Consider the following 25914-nt stretch of genomic DNA (forward strand, 5'->3'; position numbering starts at 1 on the left):
GTTTATGAATTAATATTGTTGATAAGTTGTGAAAATGATGTTATGTAAATAATAATGTGGACGAGTTATTTGATAGGGTGTTAGATTCAATTGATGTATTCTTTATCTATATTTTGTTGTGAATCTCACCCCTTCTGCTTGAAAATGTTGCCCTTCCTATGGGTAACTTGCAGGTGATCCTGAGTAGTTGGTGGTGGCTCAAAGTGTCTAGGACTCTGATACGTGGGATGGGATTTATAGTTTAATTTCTACCTATGTATCAAATTTTGGAACAAATTAATGTAGTCCATGTTTAATGTTGAATTTTCATGTTGAGGCCTAGTGCCAAGATTAATGTTGGATAATGGAGTTTAATTTTGAAGAATATTCCGCTGCAGTTTAATGAAGTTTTTGAAGGATGTTGTTAAATAGTTTTTAATCTATTTAAGAATTTATATTTAGTAGTGTGACATGCCGTTTGGTGTTGAACTCTGATTTTATAATTATAATTAAATTGATTTTGGGAAACGGGATGTTACAACAACTGACTCCGTTCATTTGATAGAACCAAACATTGGAAAACTGCCAGACATTGAATAACGTTTGGGATAGCAATAGCTGGTGGGCGTGTGTTTTACAATAAAAGTCATTCAATGTATGCATTGAAAACAATCAGAAAAGGAGGGATATTAGAAAGATGTATCATTGTATTGTAATCTGTGTTAGTAATAATGATGTAAAAAAAAGAAGTGAAGCAAAGCGTTTCCAAACAACAGCAAAATGCAAGGCGCCAAAATAGGTAGAATCGGGATTGTTCCAATTTATTGGGAACAGTAGGATTACGTGGAGATATGCAAAGATGCATCCAACGGCCAGCACAGTTTTGGACCCAAAACCATCATATCATACTTATATCTGATCTTTGTTAACATTGCTAATGAAATTGCAAACCCTAAACCTAAATGGTTTTGACTCCAAAATAAGGGAGGCCGTTGGATCTCATCATTTGGCTAAGCATGCATCTCATCCTTTGATCTAATCTGAGTCAAATTTTCAAATTTGATGTATATTTCCTATGCACTTATCCAAATTTTGACTCATTAATTATCATTCAATTCCCAAATTGACTCCACACTTATCGATGTCCACCTCTTTCTCCTTCATTTTTAAGTTCTCTTCTCTCCTCTCCCATTATTCCTTCTTTATGTGTTGGAATTCAAATTGCTTTTACTCAAAAAAATCTCTTCTCCCTTTGAGTTGTTCATCTTCCACCTCACTCTCAGACATTTAAACAAAATTCTCTGCCGTTGCCGCTCTCTCCGTCGCCGCAGCTCTCTCCTGTCGTCGCCCTTCACCAATGCTCTCGATTCCGACATCACTTTCGCCGTTGTCGTCTGCGGCATCGTATCAGCCAGGTGTGTTGAAGATGCTACTATATATATCCTAAATCGTTGTTCCTGTAACTTTTCCCTAACTTTGTTATTCCATTACATTTTTGGTTTGTTTGTAAGTGAATTGATGATATTTAAATAGATTTTACCATCATGTATTATGCTGTTAATAAATTGATTGATATTTTAAAATCATGTGTATTTTTTTTTCAAACACACCAATATGTCCATTGATGCTGACCTTTAATGATTGTGCTTTCCTCTTCGCTCTGTGTTTATAAATTGAAAATATGATTGCGAAGTATATTTAGTTATTCAACATTCCTTAAGTTCAATTCCTTTATCTTGCGATGGTTCTGCTGTCATTTTGGGAACTTCAAACGTAGTTTATAAAGAGATATTCGAAAATGTGTGACCCAATATTTTGTATGCCCTTAAATACTTTTTATGTGTATTTATTTTATTTTTTATGTAATGAATAATATCGGAACTTTTTTAGCTTCTCCATTTTTAATGTCCCGGGCGTTAGCACGGGTAATAGTCCTAGTTAGGATTAGGGTTGGCACAAAATGTTAACATTGTTATTCATATTAGAAATAAAAGTATGATTAGAAATAAGTATGATATGATTATTAAATCAATAAACCAACTTTAGAAAGAAAAAAAAAACATTTTTTTTTTCCAAATTTCAATCTCAAAGTTGACCAAAATAAATCTTTTTTTTTTTTTAATTGGAGCAAAATGGATGCAGATGGAGAACCACTGCAACACCCAGATATATAAATAAAAAGGAAACGAGAACAAAAGGAGAAGGGGAACTAACACCAAAACCCTCTCAAGCGAAATAAAAGCTAAAAGAAAACAAGAAAAATAAAAAGAACAGAAGCCAAAAAAAAAAATGAAAAGAGCAAAAAAACCCTTCTTCAAATGCTTTTTCCTGGCATTTTAAACCACTTCAGTGAAGGGCTCCTCTGCAATAGCAGCACGATTCCTCATATAATTGATAGCAGCCGCTCTCTCTTCCTCATCAGTATACACCCGAGGCCCAGTGTATGTAGCTTCGTTTCCCTTCCAAATATATTGTCTCAAAATCTCCGATTTGTGAGCGACGTTGGAATTTAAATTGTCATCAGTGACAATTTCATTCAATTTTGTCAATGGATTACTCAAATTTGTCACTTCATCACTCCATGAACCAACCAAGCGCATATCAGGATAATGCTCCCTTTATTGATCATTGTTAGTTGAAACAGACGAGCTGGATCCAAAGGTATCATAAATAGCCTTTTTACAACGCTCTTCGGTAGAAACACTCAACTTCTCATTACCGTTGGCACCCGTGTCATCTGGATGCAAGGTATCAATGCTCACAACTTCTCCATCAACAGTGGCTTTCAGTTTAGTACTACCCACAAATCCTAAAAGAGGATTATTATCAACACATGCATTAAATTTTTATTAATTAGCATCTTAGTATTAATTACTACCATTAACTCACAAAACAAAATATTGAATTTGAAAACCCCATAATTCAAAAGGAATATTTTTTTATATTTAAATACTACATTTTTTAATTTGAATTTAAAATTTGATGTTCTATTTCAAATCCAAGTTTGATATTGTTTGTTGAAAAAGGTAACAAGAATCGTGTTATTTTCACTTTAAATGTATAATAGTAGTAATTTATGAAAATTTTGTGAAAAATCATGAAGTGATATTTCAAAGTTTCATCAAAATACTTTTTTTATGGCTATTCCAAAACCAAATCGTTACCGAGCTATGCATTCCTGTGGGTTCCAACACTACTTGTAAAACAAACACGATGCAATTTTCAACCGACTCATACTCCAAAACCAAGATAACATCTTGATCCTCTCCACCAAATCATCCACCTCCATAGTGCCATTATTAAAAAAATACCCCTACTACACATTACACAATAAACAAGTTCAAATACATTTTTATAACTTCAACTTTTTTCAGTTCTGAATTACAAATATTTAAACAAAAACCTTAATCTAATTAAAACCAGCAATTTCACCTAAAATTTCATGAGCAAAACTTTAAATCTAGTAAAATCACCTCACACTATAGTAACAACATTACCTAGTTCAAATACATATTTATAACATTATTACACAAATCACCATCTTCATCACGTTGATCTCTTCTCTCTTAGATTTTCCACCTCTCTTCAACTTTTCTGTAACAAATTGTTGTTGTGTTATTGTAGATCTAAGAAAATCCAGATCCATATTTGTTCATCTCTATTTTCTTCCATCCTTATTCTTTAGAGTGTGCAAATAACAATTAAAGTAGGAAAACTGATGCAAATTTCAGAAATCCAGGGTGTGCAGGTGCACACCCTCAATGCTACCTAGCTCCGCCTCTGATTTCCAACTTACTAGCTTACATAATGAATCCAATACATCAAGTTGAACTATCAGATAAAGGATTTATGTATGAAAAAAAACATTAATCTTCATATAGTGGTTGAGCTATGGACCGTCAACATATAATTAAGGGCACAACGTTCTCCAGAAGGGCCAAATAACCCTGGGCGCGTCCTCCGAAGGGTGCTGCCTGTTGCGCTAAAAACACACTTATAGCAAGTGTACTCTATCGCAGAAGTAGTATAAAAGATTATCGTATCCACAGGGATTAATTTACAAGTACCAAACTAATTAAGATTAATTTATTATTTAGACGAACAAGTAATAGAATGGTTTTAGTAACCAAAGAAAAAGTAATGACGAAGAAGGATAAAAATGCGAAGATGTAATCAATAAAGAGAGGTCTAGGGTCGCGGTTTCACTTGCAAGTTTCGATTCCCTAATGTCTAGTTCTAATCAAATTCCTATTTTTATTCAATCACCAATCCCTTTACTAAAACTATTAATCTGTTTGGTCATTCGTGATTAATATTCTTTCTCCTAAGTTAACACTTTGTTTGATCATTCAAAGAGTTGAAACTCAAGAAAAGCATAAAGAACAAAAAGGTTGAATGATTGGAAGATTAAAATTAAGGTTTGATCATGCAATAATTCTAGTCTCAATTGTTCTATAGGTCCGCCAATTAACTGATTGTTAACATGCAAAGGTTTGATCATTCCTAATCATGTGATTAAATCAATAGAACAAATTTGATTGGAATGGAAATAGAAATTATAATTAATAAACTAAAACATGACAAGGTATCTCAACATACAAGATTCACCTAAGACCGTAGAGAAATATTCAGCTATCCATAATCAAAAACAACACTAAAATAGAGATAGAATTCATGAAATTAAGAACAAGAAATAACCTAAAAGAAAGGAAAATTCTTGCTCCAAGACTTGAATCTTCAATTTCTATCCCCAAAGCTCTTCTCTTTGTTGCATGTAGTGTCTGTGTAGTGTGTGAAGTCTGTGAACTCCTCGCTATATCCCCCCCAAGACCTTGTGTGTTTCAATATTTATAGCTTTCTTGTATTCCAATTTCGCCGCCTTCAAATTGCTTCGACAGTAAGGTTTTCTTCTCTTCATTGTATCACCGCCTCTTGGCTTTCTTTCCTCCACTTGCTTTCTTTGTATTTTTTTTCTTTATGATTGTGTGCAGCCGCCCCTGACTCTTTCTTCCGGTAGTGTTTGATTTCATGTGGGCCAACTTGTCTTTATTTGGAGATAGAGAAAAGTTTTAGCTTTTCTTTGTTCAATTGACCGCCCCTTGACCAGTTGTATTCCATTTTGCCTGTTTATCTCATGTAATGTAATATAAAGGAAAATAGATAATTATCTAATTAATAATAACACAAAATATAATAAACTATACCCAAAATGTTCATACAAATTACACTATTAAGTGGTTTATCACTGCCTCAGAAGGCTTTTAAAAATATCTAGACGCTCTAAACATGACTTAGGGCTCAAGTTGCTTGGGGTCAAGTCACGGAAAAACAAGCTCACGAAAGGTTATAAATATCCTCTTAAGATCATTCTCAAAGCATGACCAAAACAGACCAGACCTTAGTTTTAGATATTGTACTCACTGCAAATTACAAGCTATTAACAAGATTACAATTAAGTAACTGATTTATGATATAAAGACTATTTGATTTATTAAATCTGTTGCATATGGTACCCAATCTTTTCAAAGGTTTATCTTTGCAGTGGATACTGGATACCATGAGATCGGACTTAGATCATGAGATTAATGGAAAAACTCATTGCATACATAAGTTGCTTATTTAAATTTACTATATGTCACCAACAATGGTCCAAATTATAAGGGATTTGAGTCCTTTAAGCATGTGGTTAGGGTTCGATTTCTGCCTCATACGTATGAAAAAATATGGTTAAAAGAGAAGAGTCTGTTAGGAAAGTCAACTATATTCTATGATTCTTGTTGTTATGAGAGTTAATTGTATCCCATGATTCTAGCTGTAAATATGGTAACAGTTATATTAGTCAAATTAGAATAGCTTGATTGTAGGAATATATTGCTGAGTTATAACAGCATAATCATCACATTAGAGATATGTATCTGTGTATATATTGCTTCTACGTTTCTGAATAAAATACAACCAAATTATTTTCATCTTCTCTTTTCACTTTACATGGCATCAGAGCGGCAACGACCTGCTCTCTCTCGTTCCCTTTTTTTTTTCTAGTTTCTAAACCATTATGGCTGGCGATGGAAGCAAATCAAATTCCAATAAATCTGATTCCAATAAACCTTACTCCCTTCACCATTCCGATCATCCTGGAATGGTTATGGTTTCTAAACCTCTCGATGGAGACAATTATTCGACTTGGCGTCGAGCAACTACCATCTCATTGAATGCAAAATCTAAATTTGGTTTTGTTGATGGAACCCTCAAGGCACCATCTGCCAAAAACAAACCAGAAGACTATGCAGCATGGAAAAAATGCAATGATATGGTTTTGTCATGGATTCTTAATTCACTGAACCCTGATATTGCAAACATCGTTGTTTTTTATGACACTGCTCATGAAGTTTGGGAAGATCTTCAAAATCGTTTCTTTCAAAGCAACACACCACGCATTTTTCAGATCGAGAGAGAGATTGCTTACCTTACTCAAGATCAAATGACAGTTGCTGCTTACTATACAAAGATGAAAAAATTGTGGGATGAGTTAGGATCCTACAATGATGTTGTTTGTACATGTGGAGCAAACAACAAAAGGCGCAAGTTGATGCAATTTCTCATGGGGTTGAACGAATCTTATAGTGTTGTTCGTGGTCAACTCCTTTTGATGAATCCTTTGCCTGATGTTTCACAAGATTATTCTTCCATCATTCAAGAAGAAAAGCAACGAAATTTGGGTGCAAGAAGAGAGACAATAGAAGCTTCTACCATGGCTGTCCAAAAGGAGGAACCAATAGCTCTTGCAATTCGACACAAATCTGGCCCGTCCTCTCGTCCCAATTCTAATAATCGTAAACCGCTGCATTGTTCCTACTGTGAAAGAGATCATCGCACTAGAGAGACATGCTGGAAGTTACATGGTTATCCACCAGGACAGTCCAAGCATACCACAGCCAAAAACTTCAAGTCCAACGGCAACAATCAATCTTCTGCAAATAATGTCAGAGAAACCTCAGCAGCACATGTTCAGCCCCTTGTGAATGGACTAACCGAATTACAATTACAACAAATTTTGTCTGTTATGGAGGGCAATGGAGCATCTCAATCAGCTGCTCCCAAGGCCAATACTGTCAATCTTTCTTCAGGTTTGTCTGCACCCAAGTTGATAATTGATAGTGGCGCAACTGATCATATAACTTGTTCTCCATCTTTACTTGTCAACAGTAAAGAAAATATTTCTTTACCACCAGTTCTTATGCCAAATGGAGATCAAGCTCCAATTATTTCTACTGGAAATTTACCTTTGAGTCCTATTATTTATTTGAAGAATGTACTTGGGTGCCATCTTGTATGGTGGATTTGATGTCTGTGAGTCGAGTCACAAGAGATTTAAATTGTTCTGTAACCTTTTACCCTCAATTGTGTATTTTGCAGGATTTGATGACGGGGATGACGATTGGTTTAGGTGAACAACGAAATGGACTCTATTACTTGGTTACAATGACTAAGTCACACAAGGTCAATACCATCAAAGCTGCCTCCACTTCAAACACATCAAGTATCTTGTGGCATAGACGTCTAGGACAGTTATCCTCTTATAGATTAGACTTTATGGCCAAAAACTTCCTTCATTTCCCTTTCAAGCAAAATAATAATTGTATTGTTTGTGCTCTTGCAAGACAAACTAGGCTTCCTTTTTCCACAAGTTCAATTTCCTCTGTTAAACCTTTTGAATTAATACATTGTGATATTTGGGGGCCTTTCAAAGTTCCTTCTCTCTCTGGTGCAAAATATTTTTTGACGATTGTAGATGATTTTTCTCGTTTTACTTGGGTTTTTCTAATGCATCATAAAAGTGAACAAACAAAATTTCTAACCAATTTTTTCTCTTATGTGAAAACCGAATTCAATACTGCTATAGCAAATATTCGGGTTGACAATGGAGGAGAGTTTTTCTCTATGCGAGATTTTTTTAAACAGCAGGGCACTAATTACCAACATACTTGCGTTTATACACCTCAACAAAATGGGGTGGTTGAGCGCAAACATAGACATATCCTTGAGTCGGCTCGAGCTCTGCGTTTTCAATCGCATCTCCCTTTAAACTTTTGGGCAGAATGTGTCTCCGCTGCTGTTCATATAATTAATAGGTTGCCCACACCCATACTTTCTCATCAAACTCCTTTCAAAAAACTTTATGAAAAACTTCCCTCTTATTCCCACCTTAGAGTTTTCGGATGTCTAGCTTATGCTACAAATGTTCATGTGTCCCATAAATTTTCTCCAGGTGCCACCAAAAGTGTTTTTATTGGTTATCCAGTTGGTCAGAAAGCTTACAAATTATATGATATTGAATCTAATAAAGTCTTCACTAGTCATGATGTCATTTTCCACGAGGATATTTTTCCCTATGAATCAATTTCTTCTTCACCACCTAAAACAGATTCTGTCATACCCATTGCTGTCTTAGATTCCTCACTTGTCCAGCCAACACACGAAGAATCTACCCCTGCCACTTCATCTTCTCCATCAGTCCCCTTGCGTCGTTCTCAAAGAACTCATGTTCCCCCTGCAGCCTTGAGTGACTATGTGTGTAACCAAGTAAGTTCTCCCGAATCATTGTCATTCTCTTCATCTTTTCCAAGTAAAGGTACACGATATCCTCTCTGCAATTTTATATCATATGATTGTTACTCACCACAACACAGATCCTTCATTGCTACTATTACTAACGATGTTGAACCTACATGTTATGAACAAGCTGCCTCCCAATCTCATTGGCAAATAGCAATGCAATCTGAGTTGGATGCTTTAGAGTCAAATAATACTTGGTCTCTCACACCTCTTCCTCCTGGAAAGCAAGCTATTGGTTGTCGTTGGGTGTACAACATCAAGCGCAAATCAGATGGTTCTCTTGAACGCTATAACGCATGGTTAGTAGCCAAAGGTTACACACAACTTGAAGGGATTGATTACCATGACAATTTTTCGCCTACTGCTAAAATGGTTACAATTCGTTGTTTATTAGCTTTAGCTGCTGCTCAAAATTGGTCACTTCATCAACTTGATGTCCACAATGCATTTCTTCACGGAGATCTTTCTGAAGAAATTTATATGTCTCTTTCTCCTAGTTTTCAGCGACAGGGGGAGAACCTTGTGTATCGCCTCAATAAATCCTTATATGGATTAAAACAAGCCTCTCGCCAATGGTTTGCCAAGTTCTCTACATCTATTCAACGTGCTGGATTTATTCGATCAAAGCAGATTACTCATTGTTTACATGTAAGAAAGGCAAATCATTTACTGCCTTACTGATCTATGTTGATGACATCCTCATAACCGGTAATGATCCCAATGCCATAACTGTTCTCAAACAATTTTTGCATAATCAATTCCGGATTAAAGATTTGGGTGACTTGAAGTATTTTTTGGGCATGGAGGTTTCTCGGTCAAAGAAAGGTATATTCATTTCGCAAAGGAAATATGCTTTGGAAATTCTAAAAGATGGAGGATGTTTGGGATCTAAGCCTGTGAACTTTCCAATGGAGCAAAATGTCAAATTGTCAGATGAAGGAGAATTGTTAAAAGATCCATCCTCATATAGGAGACTTGTAGGACGCCTGATTTATTTGACTGTTACTCGTCCAGATATCACCTACTCAGTGCACATATTGAGTAGATTCATGCATGCTCCTCGCAAACCTCATAGGGAAGCTGCCATGCGAATATTGCGGTATCTAAAGAACAATCCAGGTCAAGGTTTATTTTTCTCTTCCCAAAATGATTTATCTTTGCGTGCCTTTTGTGATTCGGATTGGGGAGGTTGCCCAATATCCAGAAAATCAACTACAGGGTATTGTGTTTTTTTGGGATCCTCTCTAATTTCTTGGCGAACAAAAAGACAGAAAACAGTTTCTCTGTCATCAGCTGAAGCAGAATATAGAGCTATGACAGGCGCATGTTGTGAGTTGTCTTGGCTACGTTCATTGTTGAAGGATTTGGAGATATTGCACTCAAAGGTAGCACTGTTGTATTGTGACAACAAAGCAGCTCTTCACATTGCGTCCAATCCGGTATTTCATGAAAGAACTCGACATATAGAGATTGATTGTCATTTTATTCGTGATAAAATTCAAGATGGTTCAATTGCAACTGAGTATGTTCCTTCAGCAGAACAAGTTGCCAATGTGTTCACTAAACCACTAGGGAAGGAATCCTTTCTTACAATGAAGTGCAAGTTGGGAGTTCTTGATATCCACTCTCCAACTTGAGGGGGAGTGTTAGGAAAGTCAACTATATTCTATGATTCTTGTTGTTATGAGAGTTAATTGTATCCCATGATTCTAGCTGTAAATATGTTAACAGTTATATTAGTCAAATTAAAATAGCTTGATTGTAGGAATATATTGCTGAGTTATAACAGCATAATCATCACATTAGAGATATGTATCTGTGTATATATTGCTTCTACGTTTCTGAATAAAATACAACCAAATTATTTTCATCTTCTCCTTTCACTTTAGAGAGTCTGCTTTGTATGTCCCACAAATTCTCTCAGGAAGACTAGTCACCGCTAATAGACTACTTTTTAAGTGTCTACTTCAACCCTTTATTTGAATGTTACTTTATGGGTACATAGTAATTGTGGAAGGCATTCTTGAACCACCGTAATGTGAAAGCCATCAATACGTGAGAACGTGTGGTCAGTGAACAATGATTCGCAAATATCAACGCGGTTGAGTAGTAGAATGCACGACGTAGAGGAAACTTAATTAGGTTAGAATTAGATACTTTCAAGCTATAGATTAGATACACTTGTACACCTAAAAAAAAAAAACTATGGATTAGGTACGAATCATAATTTACCTTATTAGTTGAAGATTAGTAAGTGAAATTTATTAGAGAATATATAGCAAAATAGTTTGTAGTGAAGTTCATGTTAACCTAACTTTTAGACGTTAAAATGACATAACCTTTAAAAGATAAGATATAGAAACGAAATTCAGCTTTCTACTTAGATAGAAACTATTGTTCAATATACTGCAAGTTATTTTGCAAGATCTCTTTGATATTTCACTATCCATAAGTACTTCTTAAAAAGCATATCCAAACATCATCTTAATTAATTGGTACTAAAATCGTAACTAAAATCATGGTCCATAAAAAATAAAATAAAAAAAATCATGGTCCAACAAGGGGTCATATACATGTTCCTTCAAAAAAAAAAAATACATGTGTCAAAAAAAAAAAAAGAACAGGTCAAATACATAGTCCATAGAATCCACCCCCACTTTACACTTCAGCATCACCGTAATTACCACTTATATGACCAAGTATTGATACTCAACATCAATTTTCTGACCGAAGACATATTTTCCATTTCCATTCCCTTATTATATTCTTAACACTCAAACTCAAAGATTGTCCATAATAATCTCTCAATGTCTCTTATTCTAAAGATATAGGGAAAATGGATGCAAGAGGAAAACATATTATAGAAAACCAACATCTCATTTCATACCAAAATGTCATCATAATGAGGCATGGTGACCGTCTCGATAACATTGATCCCTTGTGGGCAACCACAGCATCGCGGCCGTGGGATCCACCCCTAGCTCAAGCCGGTCGCATTCGGGCCTTTCAAACTGGTAAAGGGATCGAACATAGTCTCAAATATGCAATCCATCAAGTTTTTGTGTCTCCTTTCCTTCGTTGCGTCCAAACTATTGTCGAACTCATTGCCGCCCTCTCTACCATCAATGAAGGTCTTGAAACCTTCATTGGTGAAGACAACCTTGTTGGCACTTCAAAAGTCAAGGTCATAACTATTTTTCTACTAACTCTTGCTAATATATAAATATTCTAATTACCACGGTGTTTTGTAGAAAATAGAGATATTAAACTAGAGTTGCTTGTTTGAAAGAAGGGAAAGATCAAGATCAATCATTGTTTGATTGTTAACACTTCTTAAGTTTTAATCAAAAAGAAATGTTATGGTAATAAAATGTCTTATTATCTAAATGAACAAAAACTAGATTTACTTGCTTTAGGGTTTGTGATTTGTTGATAAGATAAGTTCTATGTAAAATTGAAGAGAGGACAAGGGTGAAAATTTAGTTAGGAGTGAACCTCTAATTAAGATGCTGTATTAGAACTAGCTTATATTCTGAATCGACTATAAATATGGTTTCTCCTATAGATAACTCAACAATTTAATTTGCTAAATTTTTGTTCTTAACTTCCAAAATTAAAGGTTTCTATTGAGTATGGATTATGTGAAGTGTTGAACAATGTAGCTATTCGTCCCAACGTTGCTCCTAAAGATGGAAATATAAGTTTTGATATATCAGTACTTGAAGCCTTGCTCCCAGCTGGGACAGTGGATAATAATGTTGAAAGGGTGTATAATGAGGTACAAAGGATTTATCTCAATTTTATTATTATATACTTTATCACAATATGCATAGAAACATTGTTTAGTCTAATAATGAAAACTTATTGTTTCATAAATTTCAGTTACCTCAATGGGGAGAGTCATTTTCTGAAGCAAGGGCTAGGTATCAGCAAACAATCATTAAGCTTGCAGATAAATATCCTACTGAGAACTTGTTATTTCTAACACATGGTAAGAAAATCAAATTTTGTTAAGAGTAGGTTGGAAAATTGAATTGGTTGCATAAGATTTTGTTTGGGTTATATAGGATAGATTCAAACAATCTTTCAACTTATCTGTACCAAAAATACCGCAATTCTGACCAACTTGCCGCTAATCCAAACATGCACTATATGTTTAATTAACCGCGATTCTCACCAACTCGCCACTAATCCAAACAATCTGCAAGTGTAATATGTTTTATGATGTTGGCTTCCTAGGTGTATAAATGGAGAAGCTACCTTGTATATTCATCGGAAATATTGAATTGAAATTGAACTAAACCTTTGCAGGGGAAGCACTTCAAATGGTACTTTCTTCAACCAGAAAAGATGATGCAAATACCAAGGCAAAACTGCAATACTGTGCATATGTAGAACTTAAACGTCCTATTTTCAAAAAAGATCAATCACTTGCTGGTGGAGAGTTCAATGTACTTCCTCGTTATAGTCAAACCGGTGTGAGCTATATTTCCTCAACAGATCCTTCAGGTGAAAATATCAACCAAACTTCAAAATGATAAAGGAGCTTATACATGGGAAGATCATGCAAATTTGTAAAAGATTTTCAAATTTATATTTAATAAACATGTTATTCTAAGTGGCTGTACTACCTGACATATTTTTATGCAAATTTGTCATGATTTGTGATACATTGCAAGACAACTGTACAAAACTATAATTATATTTTCATAAATCCAATATCATCCTTCATTGTACTCTATATCTTAACAACTAGCATCATACTAGCATCATTGCACATGAAATATTCATGTATGATGTACTCATTCATAAGTGAAATTACACTTCCTGATGCTACAACTGTGTCAAAAAGTGCCGTCAAAAAGTGCCGGCTGACTAAAATCAGTGAAATACAAATTATTGATGACAATGTATTCCAAGTTGCATACTCAAAATTGTTAGCTACACAACCAGAGGGCAAAAAATAGAAAATCCTATCAATTGGATGTAGTGTTTCTAATAAGCATGTAATTGTTGAATTGCACATCAAACCTTCAACCTTTCAAGGAACCATGCCACAAAATGTTATGACTGCTTCTCCAACTAGGAACCACACCACCAAGTAATATCACAAGATGTGAATGAGGATTTGGTTATGATTCATCCATATTCCTATTAAAACAAAATATCTTATTTTATTACATAGAAGACCAATAAGTAATTAAAAAATACGCATGAACTTCATTATACAAAAATAAAAATTAATCTTTAACAGGAGAGAAGACTGAATTTCCCTGCTAGAAGAACTTATGAAGAAATGTTGAATCTGTTAGAATTTTAAGATAAGGGTCCATTTACTTTCTAACATCATTCTCAATTTTTCAATTTTATATTTTATTTTGTACATGGGGGGCTAAAATGACATTTGGTTATATATTTTCTCTTTCAGTTGTGATAGAGAGAAGATACAGCTTATCTAGGTGGAGTGCATTTTCAGAAAGGCCAAAAACAATGTCATAAATTTATCTGAATTTTCAAAAATATTCAATCCATTTTTAAAATGCATAACTCAGTTTGCAGATACATTTTCTTTTCGTGAACTACAAAATTTACTTACTTATTCGGTGTGCGTGGACGTAACCCAAGTTTAGCTCTTAAATTGGCACCAGCTTCAATGAAATCATCCACCTATATGCAATAACATGTAGTATGTGAGAATATTAATATCAGCACATATGAGATCTTACATCTAGACCATACATTTTATTTTACTGAAAACAACTCGAAAGGAAGCAGATACCACAGTCGTGTATACAGAAGATCACTTGACATCTATAACAACTAAGCATTATACTAAGCATTTTCACATCTTCTGTTCAAACAACTGTAAAAGCATCTTTAAAGTAACAATTATGCCTTATGCTCTGGTTTCCTATTTAGCTTTTTGCATAAATCATAACCATCAGTAGTATCATCCACCACAAACAGTGAAATAACAAGTTATCACCTGCAATATTTTAGGTGTAAGAAAAAGGTTTGAAGTTACCAAGCTACCAATTAAGAGTAGTGTTATTAAACCTGGACAGGATTGACCAGTACGACAGGTTCAACAAAACACCGGACCTGCCACAGGTCCTGTCAGTCATCAGATCATTTATGCACATAACTGATGATGACATCAGGAACATAGATCTAAATTGGAAGAATCAACAACTCGACTTTCTCAATTCAATTGCTTCCACTCGCACTTTGTACGTCTACGCACATCCACTTAGGGAACAGCTAACAGTATTTAAGGACAGTCACACGTCCACTAAGTGAGGGGAAAGTTCGCTCCCATGGCTATTGCCTTGTAAATTGAAATGTTAACAACCCCAACATGACTTTCAATTTACAATTACAAAATGCAATTGCAATTCTGTCGTCTGTCAGGATTGAATCATCGTCAAATGCACAGCTTTGTCATGTGAGTGATGAAATAGTCAAATTAAAGTCTTATGAAGTTCATTAAGCCATCCTTCTCTTTGAAATTCCTAAATCATGTTGTAATAATTGTTGCAACTTAATGCTGGAAGGTTTATTAATCATAAGCAGAATTATAGTCATTAAATTGATTTATGACATACCAATTCTATCACTAGTTTTCAATCTGTCCTTTTTATTATCGACCTTGATATACTAGTCATATACTCTGCGTTTGGCAAGAGTGTTCATCCTAAACTTAGTCTTGATTATACTGTTCTATTTGATTCTTAACGAAGTCCCCGTAGATTGGATTCAGCTCCATTTAAGTGTAAGGTAAAATCTATAACAGAGCAAGTCACAGGTGAGGCTACTGTCTGAGGGATGATAAAATCCAGAAGAGTGGGTTGCGTTCTGATCGAACACAGAAACTAAAGATCAAGAAACAGTACTATTGAATGGTGGTAAAATAGAAAAGGAAAAGATAAACAAGAGTGTGAACACTCCTACCAGAACACAATGTTGCTAACCAGAGAAAAACTCTCCTAACCAACTCTAAGCATATTTCTCAGCGAGTTACACAATACTATTCCCTGAAACATTCCTAAATTTCAGGGAATATTCCCAACGTAACTAACACTTATTGGACTAAGGCCCAAACTCAGGGTCCTATCAAGTTCCCACAAACCAAAAGAGTGTCGTGAACAGTTGATCATCAATATAGTTATCATTTATAGGAGCATAATCCTGGTTGACATAATGTCATCTTGATTTTAGTTCATCAGTTATACATTTATGTGTCTTTTTGGTAGCGGGTGGATATCCAAGATACCTTGCTCTTTTTGTTACTACTCACCACATATTCCACACATGCCCAACACCCTCAAAGTAATTTCATATAATAAAAGTGTAATGAGGAAAAATATGCTCTTACTTTATCATCTGATTATGTTTACATGGTATTTAAGTCGAGAAACACTTTGATCATGGCGTAAAGCAGTGTAATCAAAAGCTTGATAGAATGGATATCAAAGTAAAGCAGTGTTATCAGTAGTGTAAGGCAGAAAAAGCCAAAAATCCACCATTTCAACCGCCGTCCTTCACAAATTGACCATGGTGGTTGTTAAAAAATCCAGCGCCGCAATCTACCATGCTGCCGCCATGGGCAATATTTGACAACATAGCATCAAAGCCATTGAAGAACAATGCATTGTGGTGTTGTATTCCATTGTTAACTTGAACGGCTAGGAAGCAGATCTCCCTGCCATCACCAGATAAACAAAAACCATATCAAATTCACTTTCACTCTCCATAATTACTTTACGACATAAGTTCGTCCGTTATATATCTCCACAGAAACAGCATCTTCATCCACACCTATTGTAGTCTTACAATCAACAAGATCTTCTATTTGATTGCAAATTTGGCGTATGAAAATCCTCTTCCAAGCTCAATCTTCTGCTTCCACCAGAAACCCACAAACCACTAAAAACCCATTTCACAGTTCACTTTTCAACTAACATTATCACTCAAAATCATCCCTTTTCATCGATGCAGAACAAACACGCACACACACACATTCATCCACAACCAACATAACCCTTTTAAGATCTCTTTTATGTCACAATTCACATTACTCTGAATTCCCTATGCACCACTTTCACTCAGTCCCAAAAAAACTAAAATTACATTCAATTTCATGGTAAGCCAAACAGAGTTCTAAAATTTGGATTGCATTACCGGGATTGTGGTCATTTGCAGTTGTTGTAATATGTATTGATGTCGTTGCGGCGTGCATAATTTATTATTTATTTTACAATTCACACTAAAATATCTCTACTCCTTTGTAATACCGTCTAAACCTATGATATAAAGAAAAAGGAAGATTGAAAATTATTTGTTACCACCTATCAAGCAGACACGGACACGACATGGACACATCGACAACAAATTTGAGAAAATGACAAATTTCAATGTAATGATTTGTGTCATTGTTATTGTCATGTCGGACACGACACATATCCGGCACCAGGACACGCCTAATCTAAGGAGTATTTGTGCTTCAAAGGTTACCACAGTATAGTCTGCTTCAGCTTGATATGGCTGTTGCAAAATGCATCTACTACATTGTTTCCATTGTAGTGTTGCAGTGCAGATTTTACTATGATTTACAATCACAGCACAATTGTGAGCCGATGTGGGTGCGGCAAGAATGTCACAACTGTAATAGCGAAGTCACAATACAGCTGCATATTCCCAGAAAGGATTTTACTATGACTTTACTATGATTTTGAGGTTCTGCAGTGGCATTGCAATCACAATTTCAACAATATAGCTGCATATTCCCAGAAAGGATTTTTGCGCTATAACAACAATTTAAAACAATGGCGGCTTGATGCGATCCGCAATGTAAAACCTTAACCAACTAGTGACATCATAAACAAGCTACAAAGCATAAAACAAAATTACAATAAGAATAAAAACCTAATTTAATCCTTCACTATTTTCGAGCAGCCCGACTTAGTCCCCGACAAAAAATAATACTCAAATTAGTCTCTTACATTCTCGTAAAGAGTAATTTGTCAACTAATTTAGATATCTTTTTTGTCACAAATTAAATCGGACTACACGAAAATATGTGAGCATCAAATTGGATATTTACTCTTAAAATAACAACAACCAAGGGATTGAAGAGACAGTAGTATAATTATTACCCCATGAATGCCATTAGCATGAAGAATGAAAACAGAAGCAGAAGCAGCACTGCCAATAAAAAGAGAAGCAACAGTGAATGTTTTCAAAGGCATGAGGCAAGAATCCCCTGCACGACCCTTACGGTAGGAACGTACACCCAATCCCATTTGAGCTGCACTGGCAACACCCAGTGGGCGTAGCCAGGACCCCGGGTTAGGGGTTCAAACTTTTGAAATTCAACTAAGATCCAAAATATAAGAAAAATATATACTACATAATATTAAAAAAATTACACATAAGAAAAATGACTTAAGTATTACAAATAAATAAAATAAAGGACTTTTGAAATAATTTTTTCTACTTTATAATTATCTTCTATGTGGTTTCAAGTTATGAAATCGTTTTTTTTTTTTTTTGACAAATTCATGTTATGAAATCGTTGATAATCATCTCATTATCAAAATTGTTTAACACTTATCTTTTAATATAAGCACAAGACAATCGTTCGTCCATTCATATTTGGACCGTCATAATATTCCTAAGGGCTTAAAAGCCCTCCTGAAGGGTTTAGGCGCCCTATAGAAGGGACTTTAGAGGCCTAGGCGCGTCCTCCTCAGGGCGCCGTCTACCTCGGCTTCTAGAAACCTCTAGAAGTCGCCCTAAACCGCCTAAATGAGCTAAAAAGACTAAAAACCCTGCTTTCTTAGAGCTTAAGTCACACAGGAAAAAGCCCATTAGCAGGCTATAAATAACCCTCTTGGGGTCATTCTAAAAGGATCCAATAATCAGTCTAAAACCCTAGATTAGAACCCTAGTCTACGATTCTTAACCCTAGAATCTTTACCGTACTTTTTCTGCAAGTACAGTTGGCGCCGTCTGTGGGAAAAGGTAAAACTAACCTCGACCACGAGTCTTGGTATCGAGTTTCCGATCCAAAGACCGATCCAAGTCGTAGTCTCCTCTGCGATTTGGTCCCTAACCTTTACTCAAACCTAAATCGCACCTCACGTACGATTTAGAGAAAAACCATCATGACAACACCTGAAGAAGCACAGACAATGAGGAGTCAAATCGCCCAATTGTTGGAGCAGAATGAGGCACTTCTCGCCTCAGTCGAAACTATCCAACAAGTGCAACAGCAAGAAAAGACCGACTCTCATCATGGCGATTTGGATGAGCCAGAGCCTCAACCGTTTTCAACTGAAATATGGAACGCACCGGTTCCCGACAACTTTAAACCGCCTCATCTACCATCTTTCGATGGAAGAGGCGATCCTTCTGAGCATGTAACCGTCTTCAACACTCGGATGTCCGTTTATGGAGTTGCTGACTCCCTTAAGTGCAAGCTTTTGGCAGGAACTTTTGCTGATGCAGCTTTGCGATGGTACATGAGCCTTCCTCGTTTCTCCATCGTGAGTTACCAAGACATGACGAAGAAATTCACACAACAATTTTCCGGGACCCGTCACCGGAAGGTGCTATCAACTAGTTTGTTCAACGTTCGGCAAGGACCGAATGAATCGCTGAGGGAGTACCTCGCCCGTTTCAATGATTCAACAATTAAAGTCTCCAACCCCAACCAAGAAGTCTTTGTCGGCGCTTTTCAGAACGGCTTACGGGCGGGACAATTTAATGAGTCACTCGCCCAAAAGCCGGCTGACTCAATGGAAGAGATAATAGCTCGTGCCGAGTGCTATGTGAAAGGTGAAGAAAGCAATGCTGAAAAGAGGGCTAGAGATGTTAAGGAAAAAGGAAGCTCCGGTGGAGAGCGAAGAAACCATTATGTCCCTCCTAACAGAGACAGAGGGACGTTCAAAAGGCCATATGAAAGAAACCAACAACGCTACATTCCCGAGGTATTTACCCCTTTAAATACTCGCCCTAAGAGAATCCTCAAGGAAGTTTTTGAGTCCAAAATCATCCCGCCACCTCCCCTCAATCGCTCAAAATTCATGGGTCCGGACAAGGACGCTTGGTGCAAGTACCACTTGATACAAGGTCATCATACAGACGATTGTATTCATCTAAAAAGGGAAATTGAGAAGCTCTTACTCAATGGAAAATTACGTGGTTATGCTAAGGAGAAACATCACAGTGAGAGGCGAGAAGACAAGCCTAACCCTGAACCAAAGCACACTTTACACACTATTTCTGGAGGATTTGCTGGCGGCGGGGAGTCAAGTAATTCAAGAAAGAAGTACGTTCGCCAGGTAATGCTTCTGGGAGACAGTTCTTCATTGCCCAAAAAATACCCAGACGTTACTTTCTCATCTGAAGATTTTGGGCGAGTACTCCCCCACGACGACGACCCGCTAGTAATCTCTGTTCAATTATTCAACTGGGAGATTAAAAGGGTTCTGGTAGACACTGGAAGCTCGGCGGACGTTTTATATTTCGATGCTTTCTCAAAAATGGGTTTAAGCGAGGAACAACTCCAGCCGTTTAACGGAACCCTCTCAGGTTTCACGGGCGAGAGAGTTCACGTACGGGGATACGTCACTTTAAAAACAGTTTTTGGCACTGGAGATCAACAAAAATCAATTAAAGTAAGATACTTGGTAATACACTCACCCAGTTCATATAATATAATCATTGGTTGCCCCTCTATCAACCTTCTGGACGCATTCGTGTCCACCAAACATTTGTTAATGAAATATCCGCTGGACAACGGGCGAGTAGGAACGGTGCATGGCGATCAAAAGGTAGCACGCGAGTGTTATCACGCCAGCCTCAAACTTAAAAAGTGCAAGGAACTCGAAGTCCAGGTTATAGACCTTGATCCCCGTGAGGATTTTCCCCAAGAAAGGATCGAACCTATCGAAGAAGTAAAAGATGTTGTTATTGGTCCTTTGCCGCATCAGATCACGAAGATTGGGACATCCCTTAGCGGGTCAGAAGAGGAAATCCTGATTCAGCTTTTAAGAGAAAATGTTGATTTGTTTGCCTGGGCGCCTTCCGACATGCCCGGAATAGATATTGAGGTCGCCTGTCATCATCTGGCGGTCAGAACGTCTGTCAAACCAGTGGTTCAAAGGAAACGCAAGATGGGAGAAGAAAAAAGAAAGGCGGTGGATGAAGAGGTAAAAAAGCTACAGGAAGCACACTTCATTTGTGAGATAAAGTATCCCACTTGGCTCGCAAATACTGTCCTCGTAAAGAAAGCATCAGGAAAGTGGAGAATGTGTGTCGATTATACGGACCTTAATATGGCTTGTCCAAAGGATCCATATCCGCTCCCCAGTATCGATCACTTGATAGACAACGCCTCTGGCTACAAAACCTTGAGTTTCATGGATGCATATTCTGGTTACAATCAGATTAAAATGGACCCACTGGATGCTCCCAAAACCGCCTTCATGACTAACCAGAAAAACTATCACTATCGGGTTATGTCTTTTGGTCTACGAAACGCAGGAGCAACTTTTCAACGATCTATGGATACAATATTTAGCAAACAAATCGGGAGAAACCTTGAAGTTTATATTGATGACTTGGTGGTAAAATCTTCTGAGAATCAATCCCACTCAGATGATTTGAAAGAAATTTTTCAGCAAATTAGGAAGTTCAGCATGCGCCTCAATCCCACGAAATGCACGTTCGGAGTTCAAGCAGGAAAGTTTTTGGGCTTTCTCTTAACAAAACAGGGTATCGAAGCTAATCCGGACAAATGCCAGGCGATCATTAACATGAGAAACCCATGCAATATCAGAGAAGTACAACAGCTAACAGGGAGGTTGGCGGCGTTATCAAGGTTCTTATCTTGCTCTGGAGATAAAGCTTTCGCCTTTTTTACTACAATAAAAAAGAAGGAAGAGTTTGAATGGAATCAGGAGTGCGACGAAGCTTTCAGCAGGATCAAGCATTTTTTAACTACACCGCCCATTCTACATCGCCCTACAAAGGGGGCGATTCTGTTCTTGTATCTCTCGGTTTCTGAAAATGCATTAAGCTCTGTACTGGTGGAAGAGACTGACGATCGAGAAAAGCCGATTTACTTTGTGAGCAGAGTCCTCAAAGGAGCGGAATTACGCTATCAGAAAATTGAAAAACTAGCGTTGGCTGTTATAGTAACCGCCAGAAAACTACGCCCGTATTTTCAAAGTCATAAAGTCGTAATCAGAACAAATTACCCTGTGAAGCAAATTATGGGTAAGCTGGACTTGGCGGGCAGAATGCTATCTTGGTCTGTCGAGTTATCGGAGTATGACATCCAGTTCGCCCCTAGAAATAACATCAAGTCTCAAGTCCTAGCAGATTTCGTGGTGGAGTTTACATCGCCAATACAAGAATCCCTCCCTCATGTATGGTTGTTATCAGTAGACGGTTCCTCCAATATAAAAGGAAGCGGAGCCGGCATTATCTTGGAGGGGCCTGGCGACTTACTCATCGAACAATCTTTAAAATTTGATTTCAAAGCTAGTAACAATCAGGCAGAATACGAAGCTCTGATAGCTGGGATGTTGCTAGCCCAAGAGATGGGAGCAAAAAATCTTAGAGCGCGAAGCGATTCTCAATTAATGACTAATCAAATCTCTGGGGAGTACCAAACCAAAGATCAGCAACTTTCCAAGTATTTAGCTAGGGTTCGGAAGCTAGCTAGTGATTTTCAATTCTTTGAAGCCATTTATGTCCCAAGAGAATCCAATTCACGGGCTGATTTGTTGGCTAAACTGGCTAGCACCAAGAAGCCGGGAAATAACCGAACAGTAATTCAAGAGGTGATATCTGCTCCTAGTACCGAAGAGAAGGCAGTTTTCGAGTTAAACCAAGAGCCTGAAGGATGGATGACTCCACTGTTGAAATTTTTGACGGGATCTTTCGTCGCCAAAAATGATGAAGAGGCTCAATTAGTCAGAAGAAGGGCGACCAAATTCGTGGTGATCGCCGGCAAACTATATAAACGGGGAAGAGCCTCATCGTTGCTTAGATGTTTGGGCGAGGATGAAACGGAGTTGGTCCTTTTGGAGGTTCATGAGGGAGTTTGTGGTAGCCATATTGGCGGGCGTTCTCTTGCTGCGAAACTATTACGGACTGGGTATTACTGGCCTAGAATGGCTCATGATTGTTGTGAATTCGTAAAGAAGTGTGATAAATGTCAACGTTTTTCTGATAAAAAGAATGCCCCTGCTAAGGAGCTCACGTCCGTTTTCTCTCCGTGGCCTTTCCATAAGTGGGGGGTTGATATCGTGGGACCTTTCCCACAAGCGCCAGGACAGTTAAAATTCCTCATTGTGGGCGTGGACTATTTTACAAAATGGGTCGAAGCAGAAGCGGTTTCAAGAATCACAGCAGAAAGAGTGGTGAAGTTTTACTGGAAGAAGATTATCTGCCGTTTCGGCCTTCCAAAGTACATTGTGACAGATAACGGGACACAATTCGCAAGTTCTAAAGTCATAAATTTTTGCAAGCAGCTGGGGATAGAAACCAAATTTGTTTCCGTCATTCACCCTCAAGCCAATGGTCAAGCAGAATCCGCTAATAAAATGATAGTTAACGGCATCAAAAAGAAGCTGGAAGAAGCAAAAGGACTCTGGGCAGAACAATTGTACGAGGTAAGTCCTATATAAATTTATAAAAATAATTTTTGACATTCGAATAATTCATTACCAAGTAGAATAATGACGTAGAAAGAAAATAGTAAGTAAGTATTGTGAATAAAATGTCAAGCACAGGTGTTATGGTCATATCATACAACTCCACACTCTACCACTGGGGAAGCGCCGTTCACTATGGTATACGGTGCTGATGCTATGCTCCCAGTAGAAATAGATACCCCAACTTGGCGACGAGAACATTTTTCTGAGGAATCCAATGAAGTAGGAATTCAATGTACTATGGACATGATTGACGAAGTAAGGGAAGCAGCACACATCAGGGAATACGCAGCCAAACAAAGAGCAGCACGGAGATATAACTCTAAAGTCATACCAAGAAGCATGAAGGAGGGCGACTTGGTTCTGAAACAAGTGGTCGCCCCAACCAGGATTGGAAAATTACTGCCTAGTTGGGAGGGTCCTTATAGAGTGAAAGAAAAATTACAGCATGGAGCCTATAAACTTGAAGAACTAAATGGAAACCCAGTTCCTAGAACTTGGAATGTTGCTAATCTTCGACATTACTATAGTTAAAGTTTTACTATGTTTTTATTATTCTATGCTTTTCGAACAATTATTATAATTAATAAAGATTTAGGGGCGCACTCTTTTTCCCCTGCAAGGGCAGGGTTTTTAACGAGGCACCCTAAAATTCTTCTTACTACTTGTGCACTGGTCTTTCATTTTTTAGTTTTTTTACAGAAGGAAAACGATTGACAGAGGCGACTAGAATCCCGGCCAGTATGACCTTCTTAAAGGCTGCTGAGACTTTACTACAATCCCGGCCAGTATGACCTTCTTAAAGGCTACTGAGACTTTAAAAATTAGTACGACCTTCTTAAAGGCGACTAAAATCCCGGCCAGTATGACCTTCTTAAAGGCTGCTGAGACTTTACTACAATCCCGGCCAGTATGACCTTCTTAAAGGCTGCTGAGACTTTAAAAATTAGCACGACCTTCTTAAAGGCGACTAAAATCCCGGCCAGTATGACCTTCTTAAAGGCTGCTGAGACTTTACTACAATCCCGGCCAGTATGACCTTCTTAAAGGCTGCTGAGACTTTAAAAATTAGTACGACCTTCTTAAAGGCGACTAAAATCCCGGCCAGTATGACCTTCTTAAAGGCTGCTGAGACTTTACTACAATCCCGGCCAGTATGACCTTCTTAAAGGCTGCTGAGACTTTAAAAATTAGTACGACCTTCTTAAAGGCGACTAAAATCCCGGCCAGTATGACCTTCTTAAAGGCTGCTGAGACTTTAAAAATTAGTACGACCTTCTTAAAGGCGACTAAAATCCCGGCCAGTATGACCTTCTTAAAGGCTGCTGACACTTTAAAAATTAGTACGACCTTCTTAAAGGCGACTACAATCCCGGCCAGTATGACCTTCTTAAAGCCTGCTGAGACTTTAAAAAATTGGTACGACCTATTAAAAGGGCTACTCGTATACAACAAACTACTTGTGAAAAGTCTTTAAGCCTTAAAAAGGACTTTTAAAAATCAGCGAACTCATGAAAGGGGGCGTTTTCATATAAAATTGATAGGCAAGAGCTTTCTATCATAATAAATAATTATCGTACGAGCAAAATATCCATAAAAAGTTTAAATTCGTCAAAAAGGAATAAGTCCTCACTGAGAAGATCAAGCCAAATTTTGATAAAAAACAGGAAACTTCCACAAAAATGGCGATAATAAACAAAATAAATAAAGTCTTAGCAAAGTTTGCAAAAAGGGGCGAATATTACAAAAGAAAGCGCCACAAAATACAAGATCAAATAAAAACTGGCGACTATGCGTCTTCAAGGTTCCTCCACTAACACGCCATCTGAACTCAAGAGTCAGTAAAGCTGGACCGTCGGATGAAAAAGGGAGATTGAGTGACGATCACCTCGCCTAAAATCCTGAAAACATCAACGAGATTTTTTGCGTTATTAATCACTTCGCCTTGTTCCAAGCCTCGTGCTTGGGGGGCTGGTGGACCGTCATAATATTCCTAAGGGCTTAAAAGCCCTCCAGAAGGGCCAAATCCACATTAATAATCACCACGCCTTGTTCCAAGCCTCGTGCTTGGAGGGCTGTGGACCGTCATAATATTCCTAAGGGCTTAAAAGCCCTCCAGAAGGGTTTAGGCGCCCTATAGAAGGGACTTTAGAGGCCTAGGCGCGTCCTCCTCAGGGCGCCGTCTACCTCGGCTTCTAGAAACCTCTAGAAGTCGCCCTAAACCGCCTAAATGAGCTAAAAAGACTAAAAACCCTGCTTTCTTAGAGCTTAAGTCACACAGGAAAAAGCCCATTAGCAGGCTATAAATAACCCTCTTGGGGTCATTCTAAAAGGATCCAATAATCAGTCTAAAACCCTAGATTAGAACCCTAGTCTACGATTCTTAACCCTAGAATCTTTACCGTACTTTTTCTGCAAGTACAATATTCTATTTGATTACTCAATCCAGTTTTCACGATCTAAATAATAAAAGAGGATCATTCAATTGTTGTCGTAGGAACCACAAAACCATTGCTAACATAAATAATATGTCTTTTAGTTTCAACAAGATTGTTTCAAAAAAAAAATCAATTATTTCTATATATAAGTG

The 25914-nt window shown here is 37.3% G+C and overlaps 2 protein-coding genes and 1 long non-coding RNA gene across 3 annotated transcripts; 2 read left to right on the forward strand and 1 right to left on the reverse strand.

Annotated features, from left to right (window-relative positions):
• Positions 1-11293: 11293 nt before the first annotated feature.
• LOC25481479 (uncharacterized) lies at positions 11294-13331 on the forward strand. Its single transcript, XM_013586035.3, has 4 exons — positions 11294-11779; positions 12215-12373; positions 12478-12586; positions 12907-13331. Exons 1-4 carry the CDS (start codon positions 11432-11434, stop codon positions 13131-13133), a joined length of 843 nt encoding a protein of 280 aa, XP_013441489.1. The 5' UTR covers positions 11294-11431; the 3' UTR covers positions 13134-13331.
• Positions 13332-13418: 87 nt separating this feature from the next.
• On the reverse strand, positions 13419-17847 carry LOC112417914 (uncharacterized). The gene is made up of 3 exons (XR_005642929.1): positions 17751-17847; positions 14192-14262; positions 13419-13746 (listed from the first exon to the last, which is right to left on the reverse strand). It is a non-coding gene; the product is annotated as an uncharacterized lncRNA (long non-coding RNA).
• A 914-nt stretch (positions 17848-18761) lies between these two features.
• LOC112416600 (uncharacterized) lies at positions 18762-23858 on the forward strand. The gene is made up of 2 exons (XM_039827918.1): positions 18762-23282; positions 23403-23858. The coding sequence occupies exons 1-2, from the start codon at positions 18762-18764 to the stop codon at positions 23856-23858; spliced, it is 4977 nt and encodes a 1658-aa protein (XP_039683852.1).
• Positions 23859-25914: the final 2056 nt, after the last annotated feature.

This window comes from Medicago truncatula, chromosome 7 (genome assembly GCF_003473485.1).
Source record: "Medicago truncatula cultivar Jemalong A17 chromosome 7, MtrunA17r5.0-ANR, whole genome shotgun sequence".
Lineage (NCBI taxonomy): Eukaryota > Viridiplantae > Streptophyta > Magnoliopsida > Fabales > Fabaceae > Medicago > Medicago truncatula.

Excerpts from the sequence above, each read along its gene's own strand:
- LOC25481479 (XM_013586035.3), top strand. The coding sequence starts at position 11,432 with ATGGATGCAAGAGGAAAACATATTATAGAAAACCAACATCTCATTTCA. Across the intron at positions 12,374-12,477 it reads TTGAAAGGGTGTATAATGAG|TTACCTCAATGGGGAGAGTC; the intron begins GTACAAAGGATT and ends CATAAATTTCAG. Across the intron at positions 12,587-12,906 it reads CTTGTTATTTCTAACACATG|GGGAAGCACTTCAAATGGTA; the intron begins GTAAGAAAATCA and ends AAACCTTTGCAG.
- LOC112416600 (XM_039827918.1), top strand. The coding sequence starts at position 18,762 with ATGACAACACCTGAAGAAGCACAGACAATGAGGAGTCAAATCGCCCAA. Across the intron at positions 23,283-23,402 it reads GGGCAGAACAATTGTACGAG|GTGTTATGGTCATATCATAC; the intron begins GTAAGTCCTATA and ends TGTCAAGCACAG.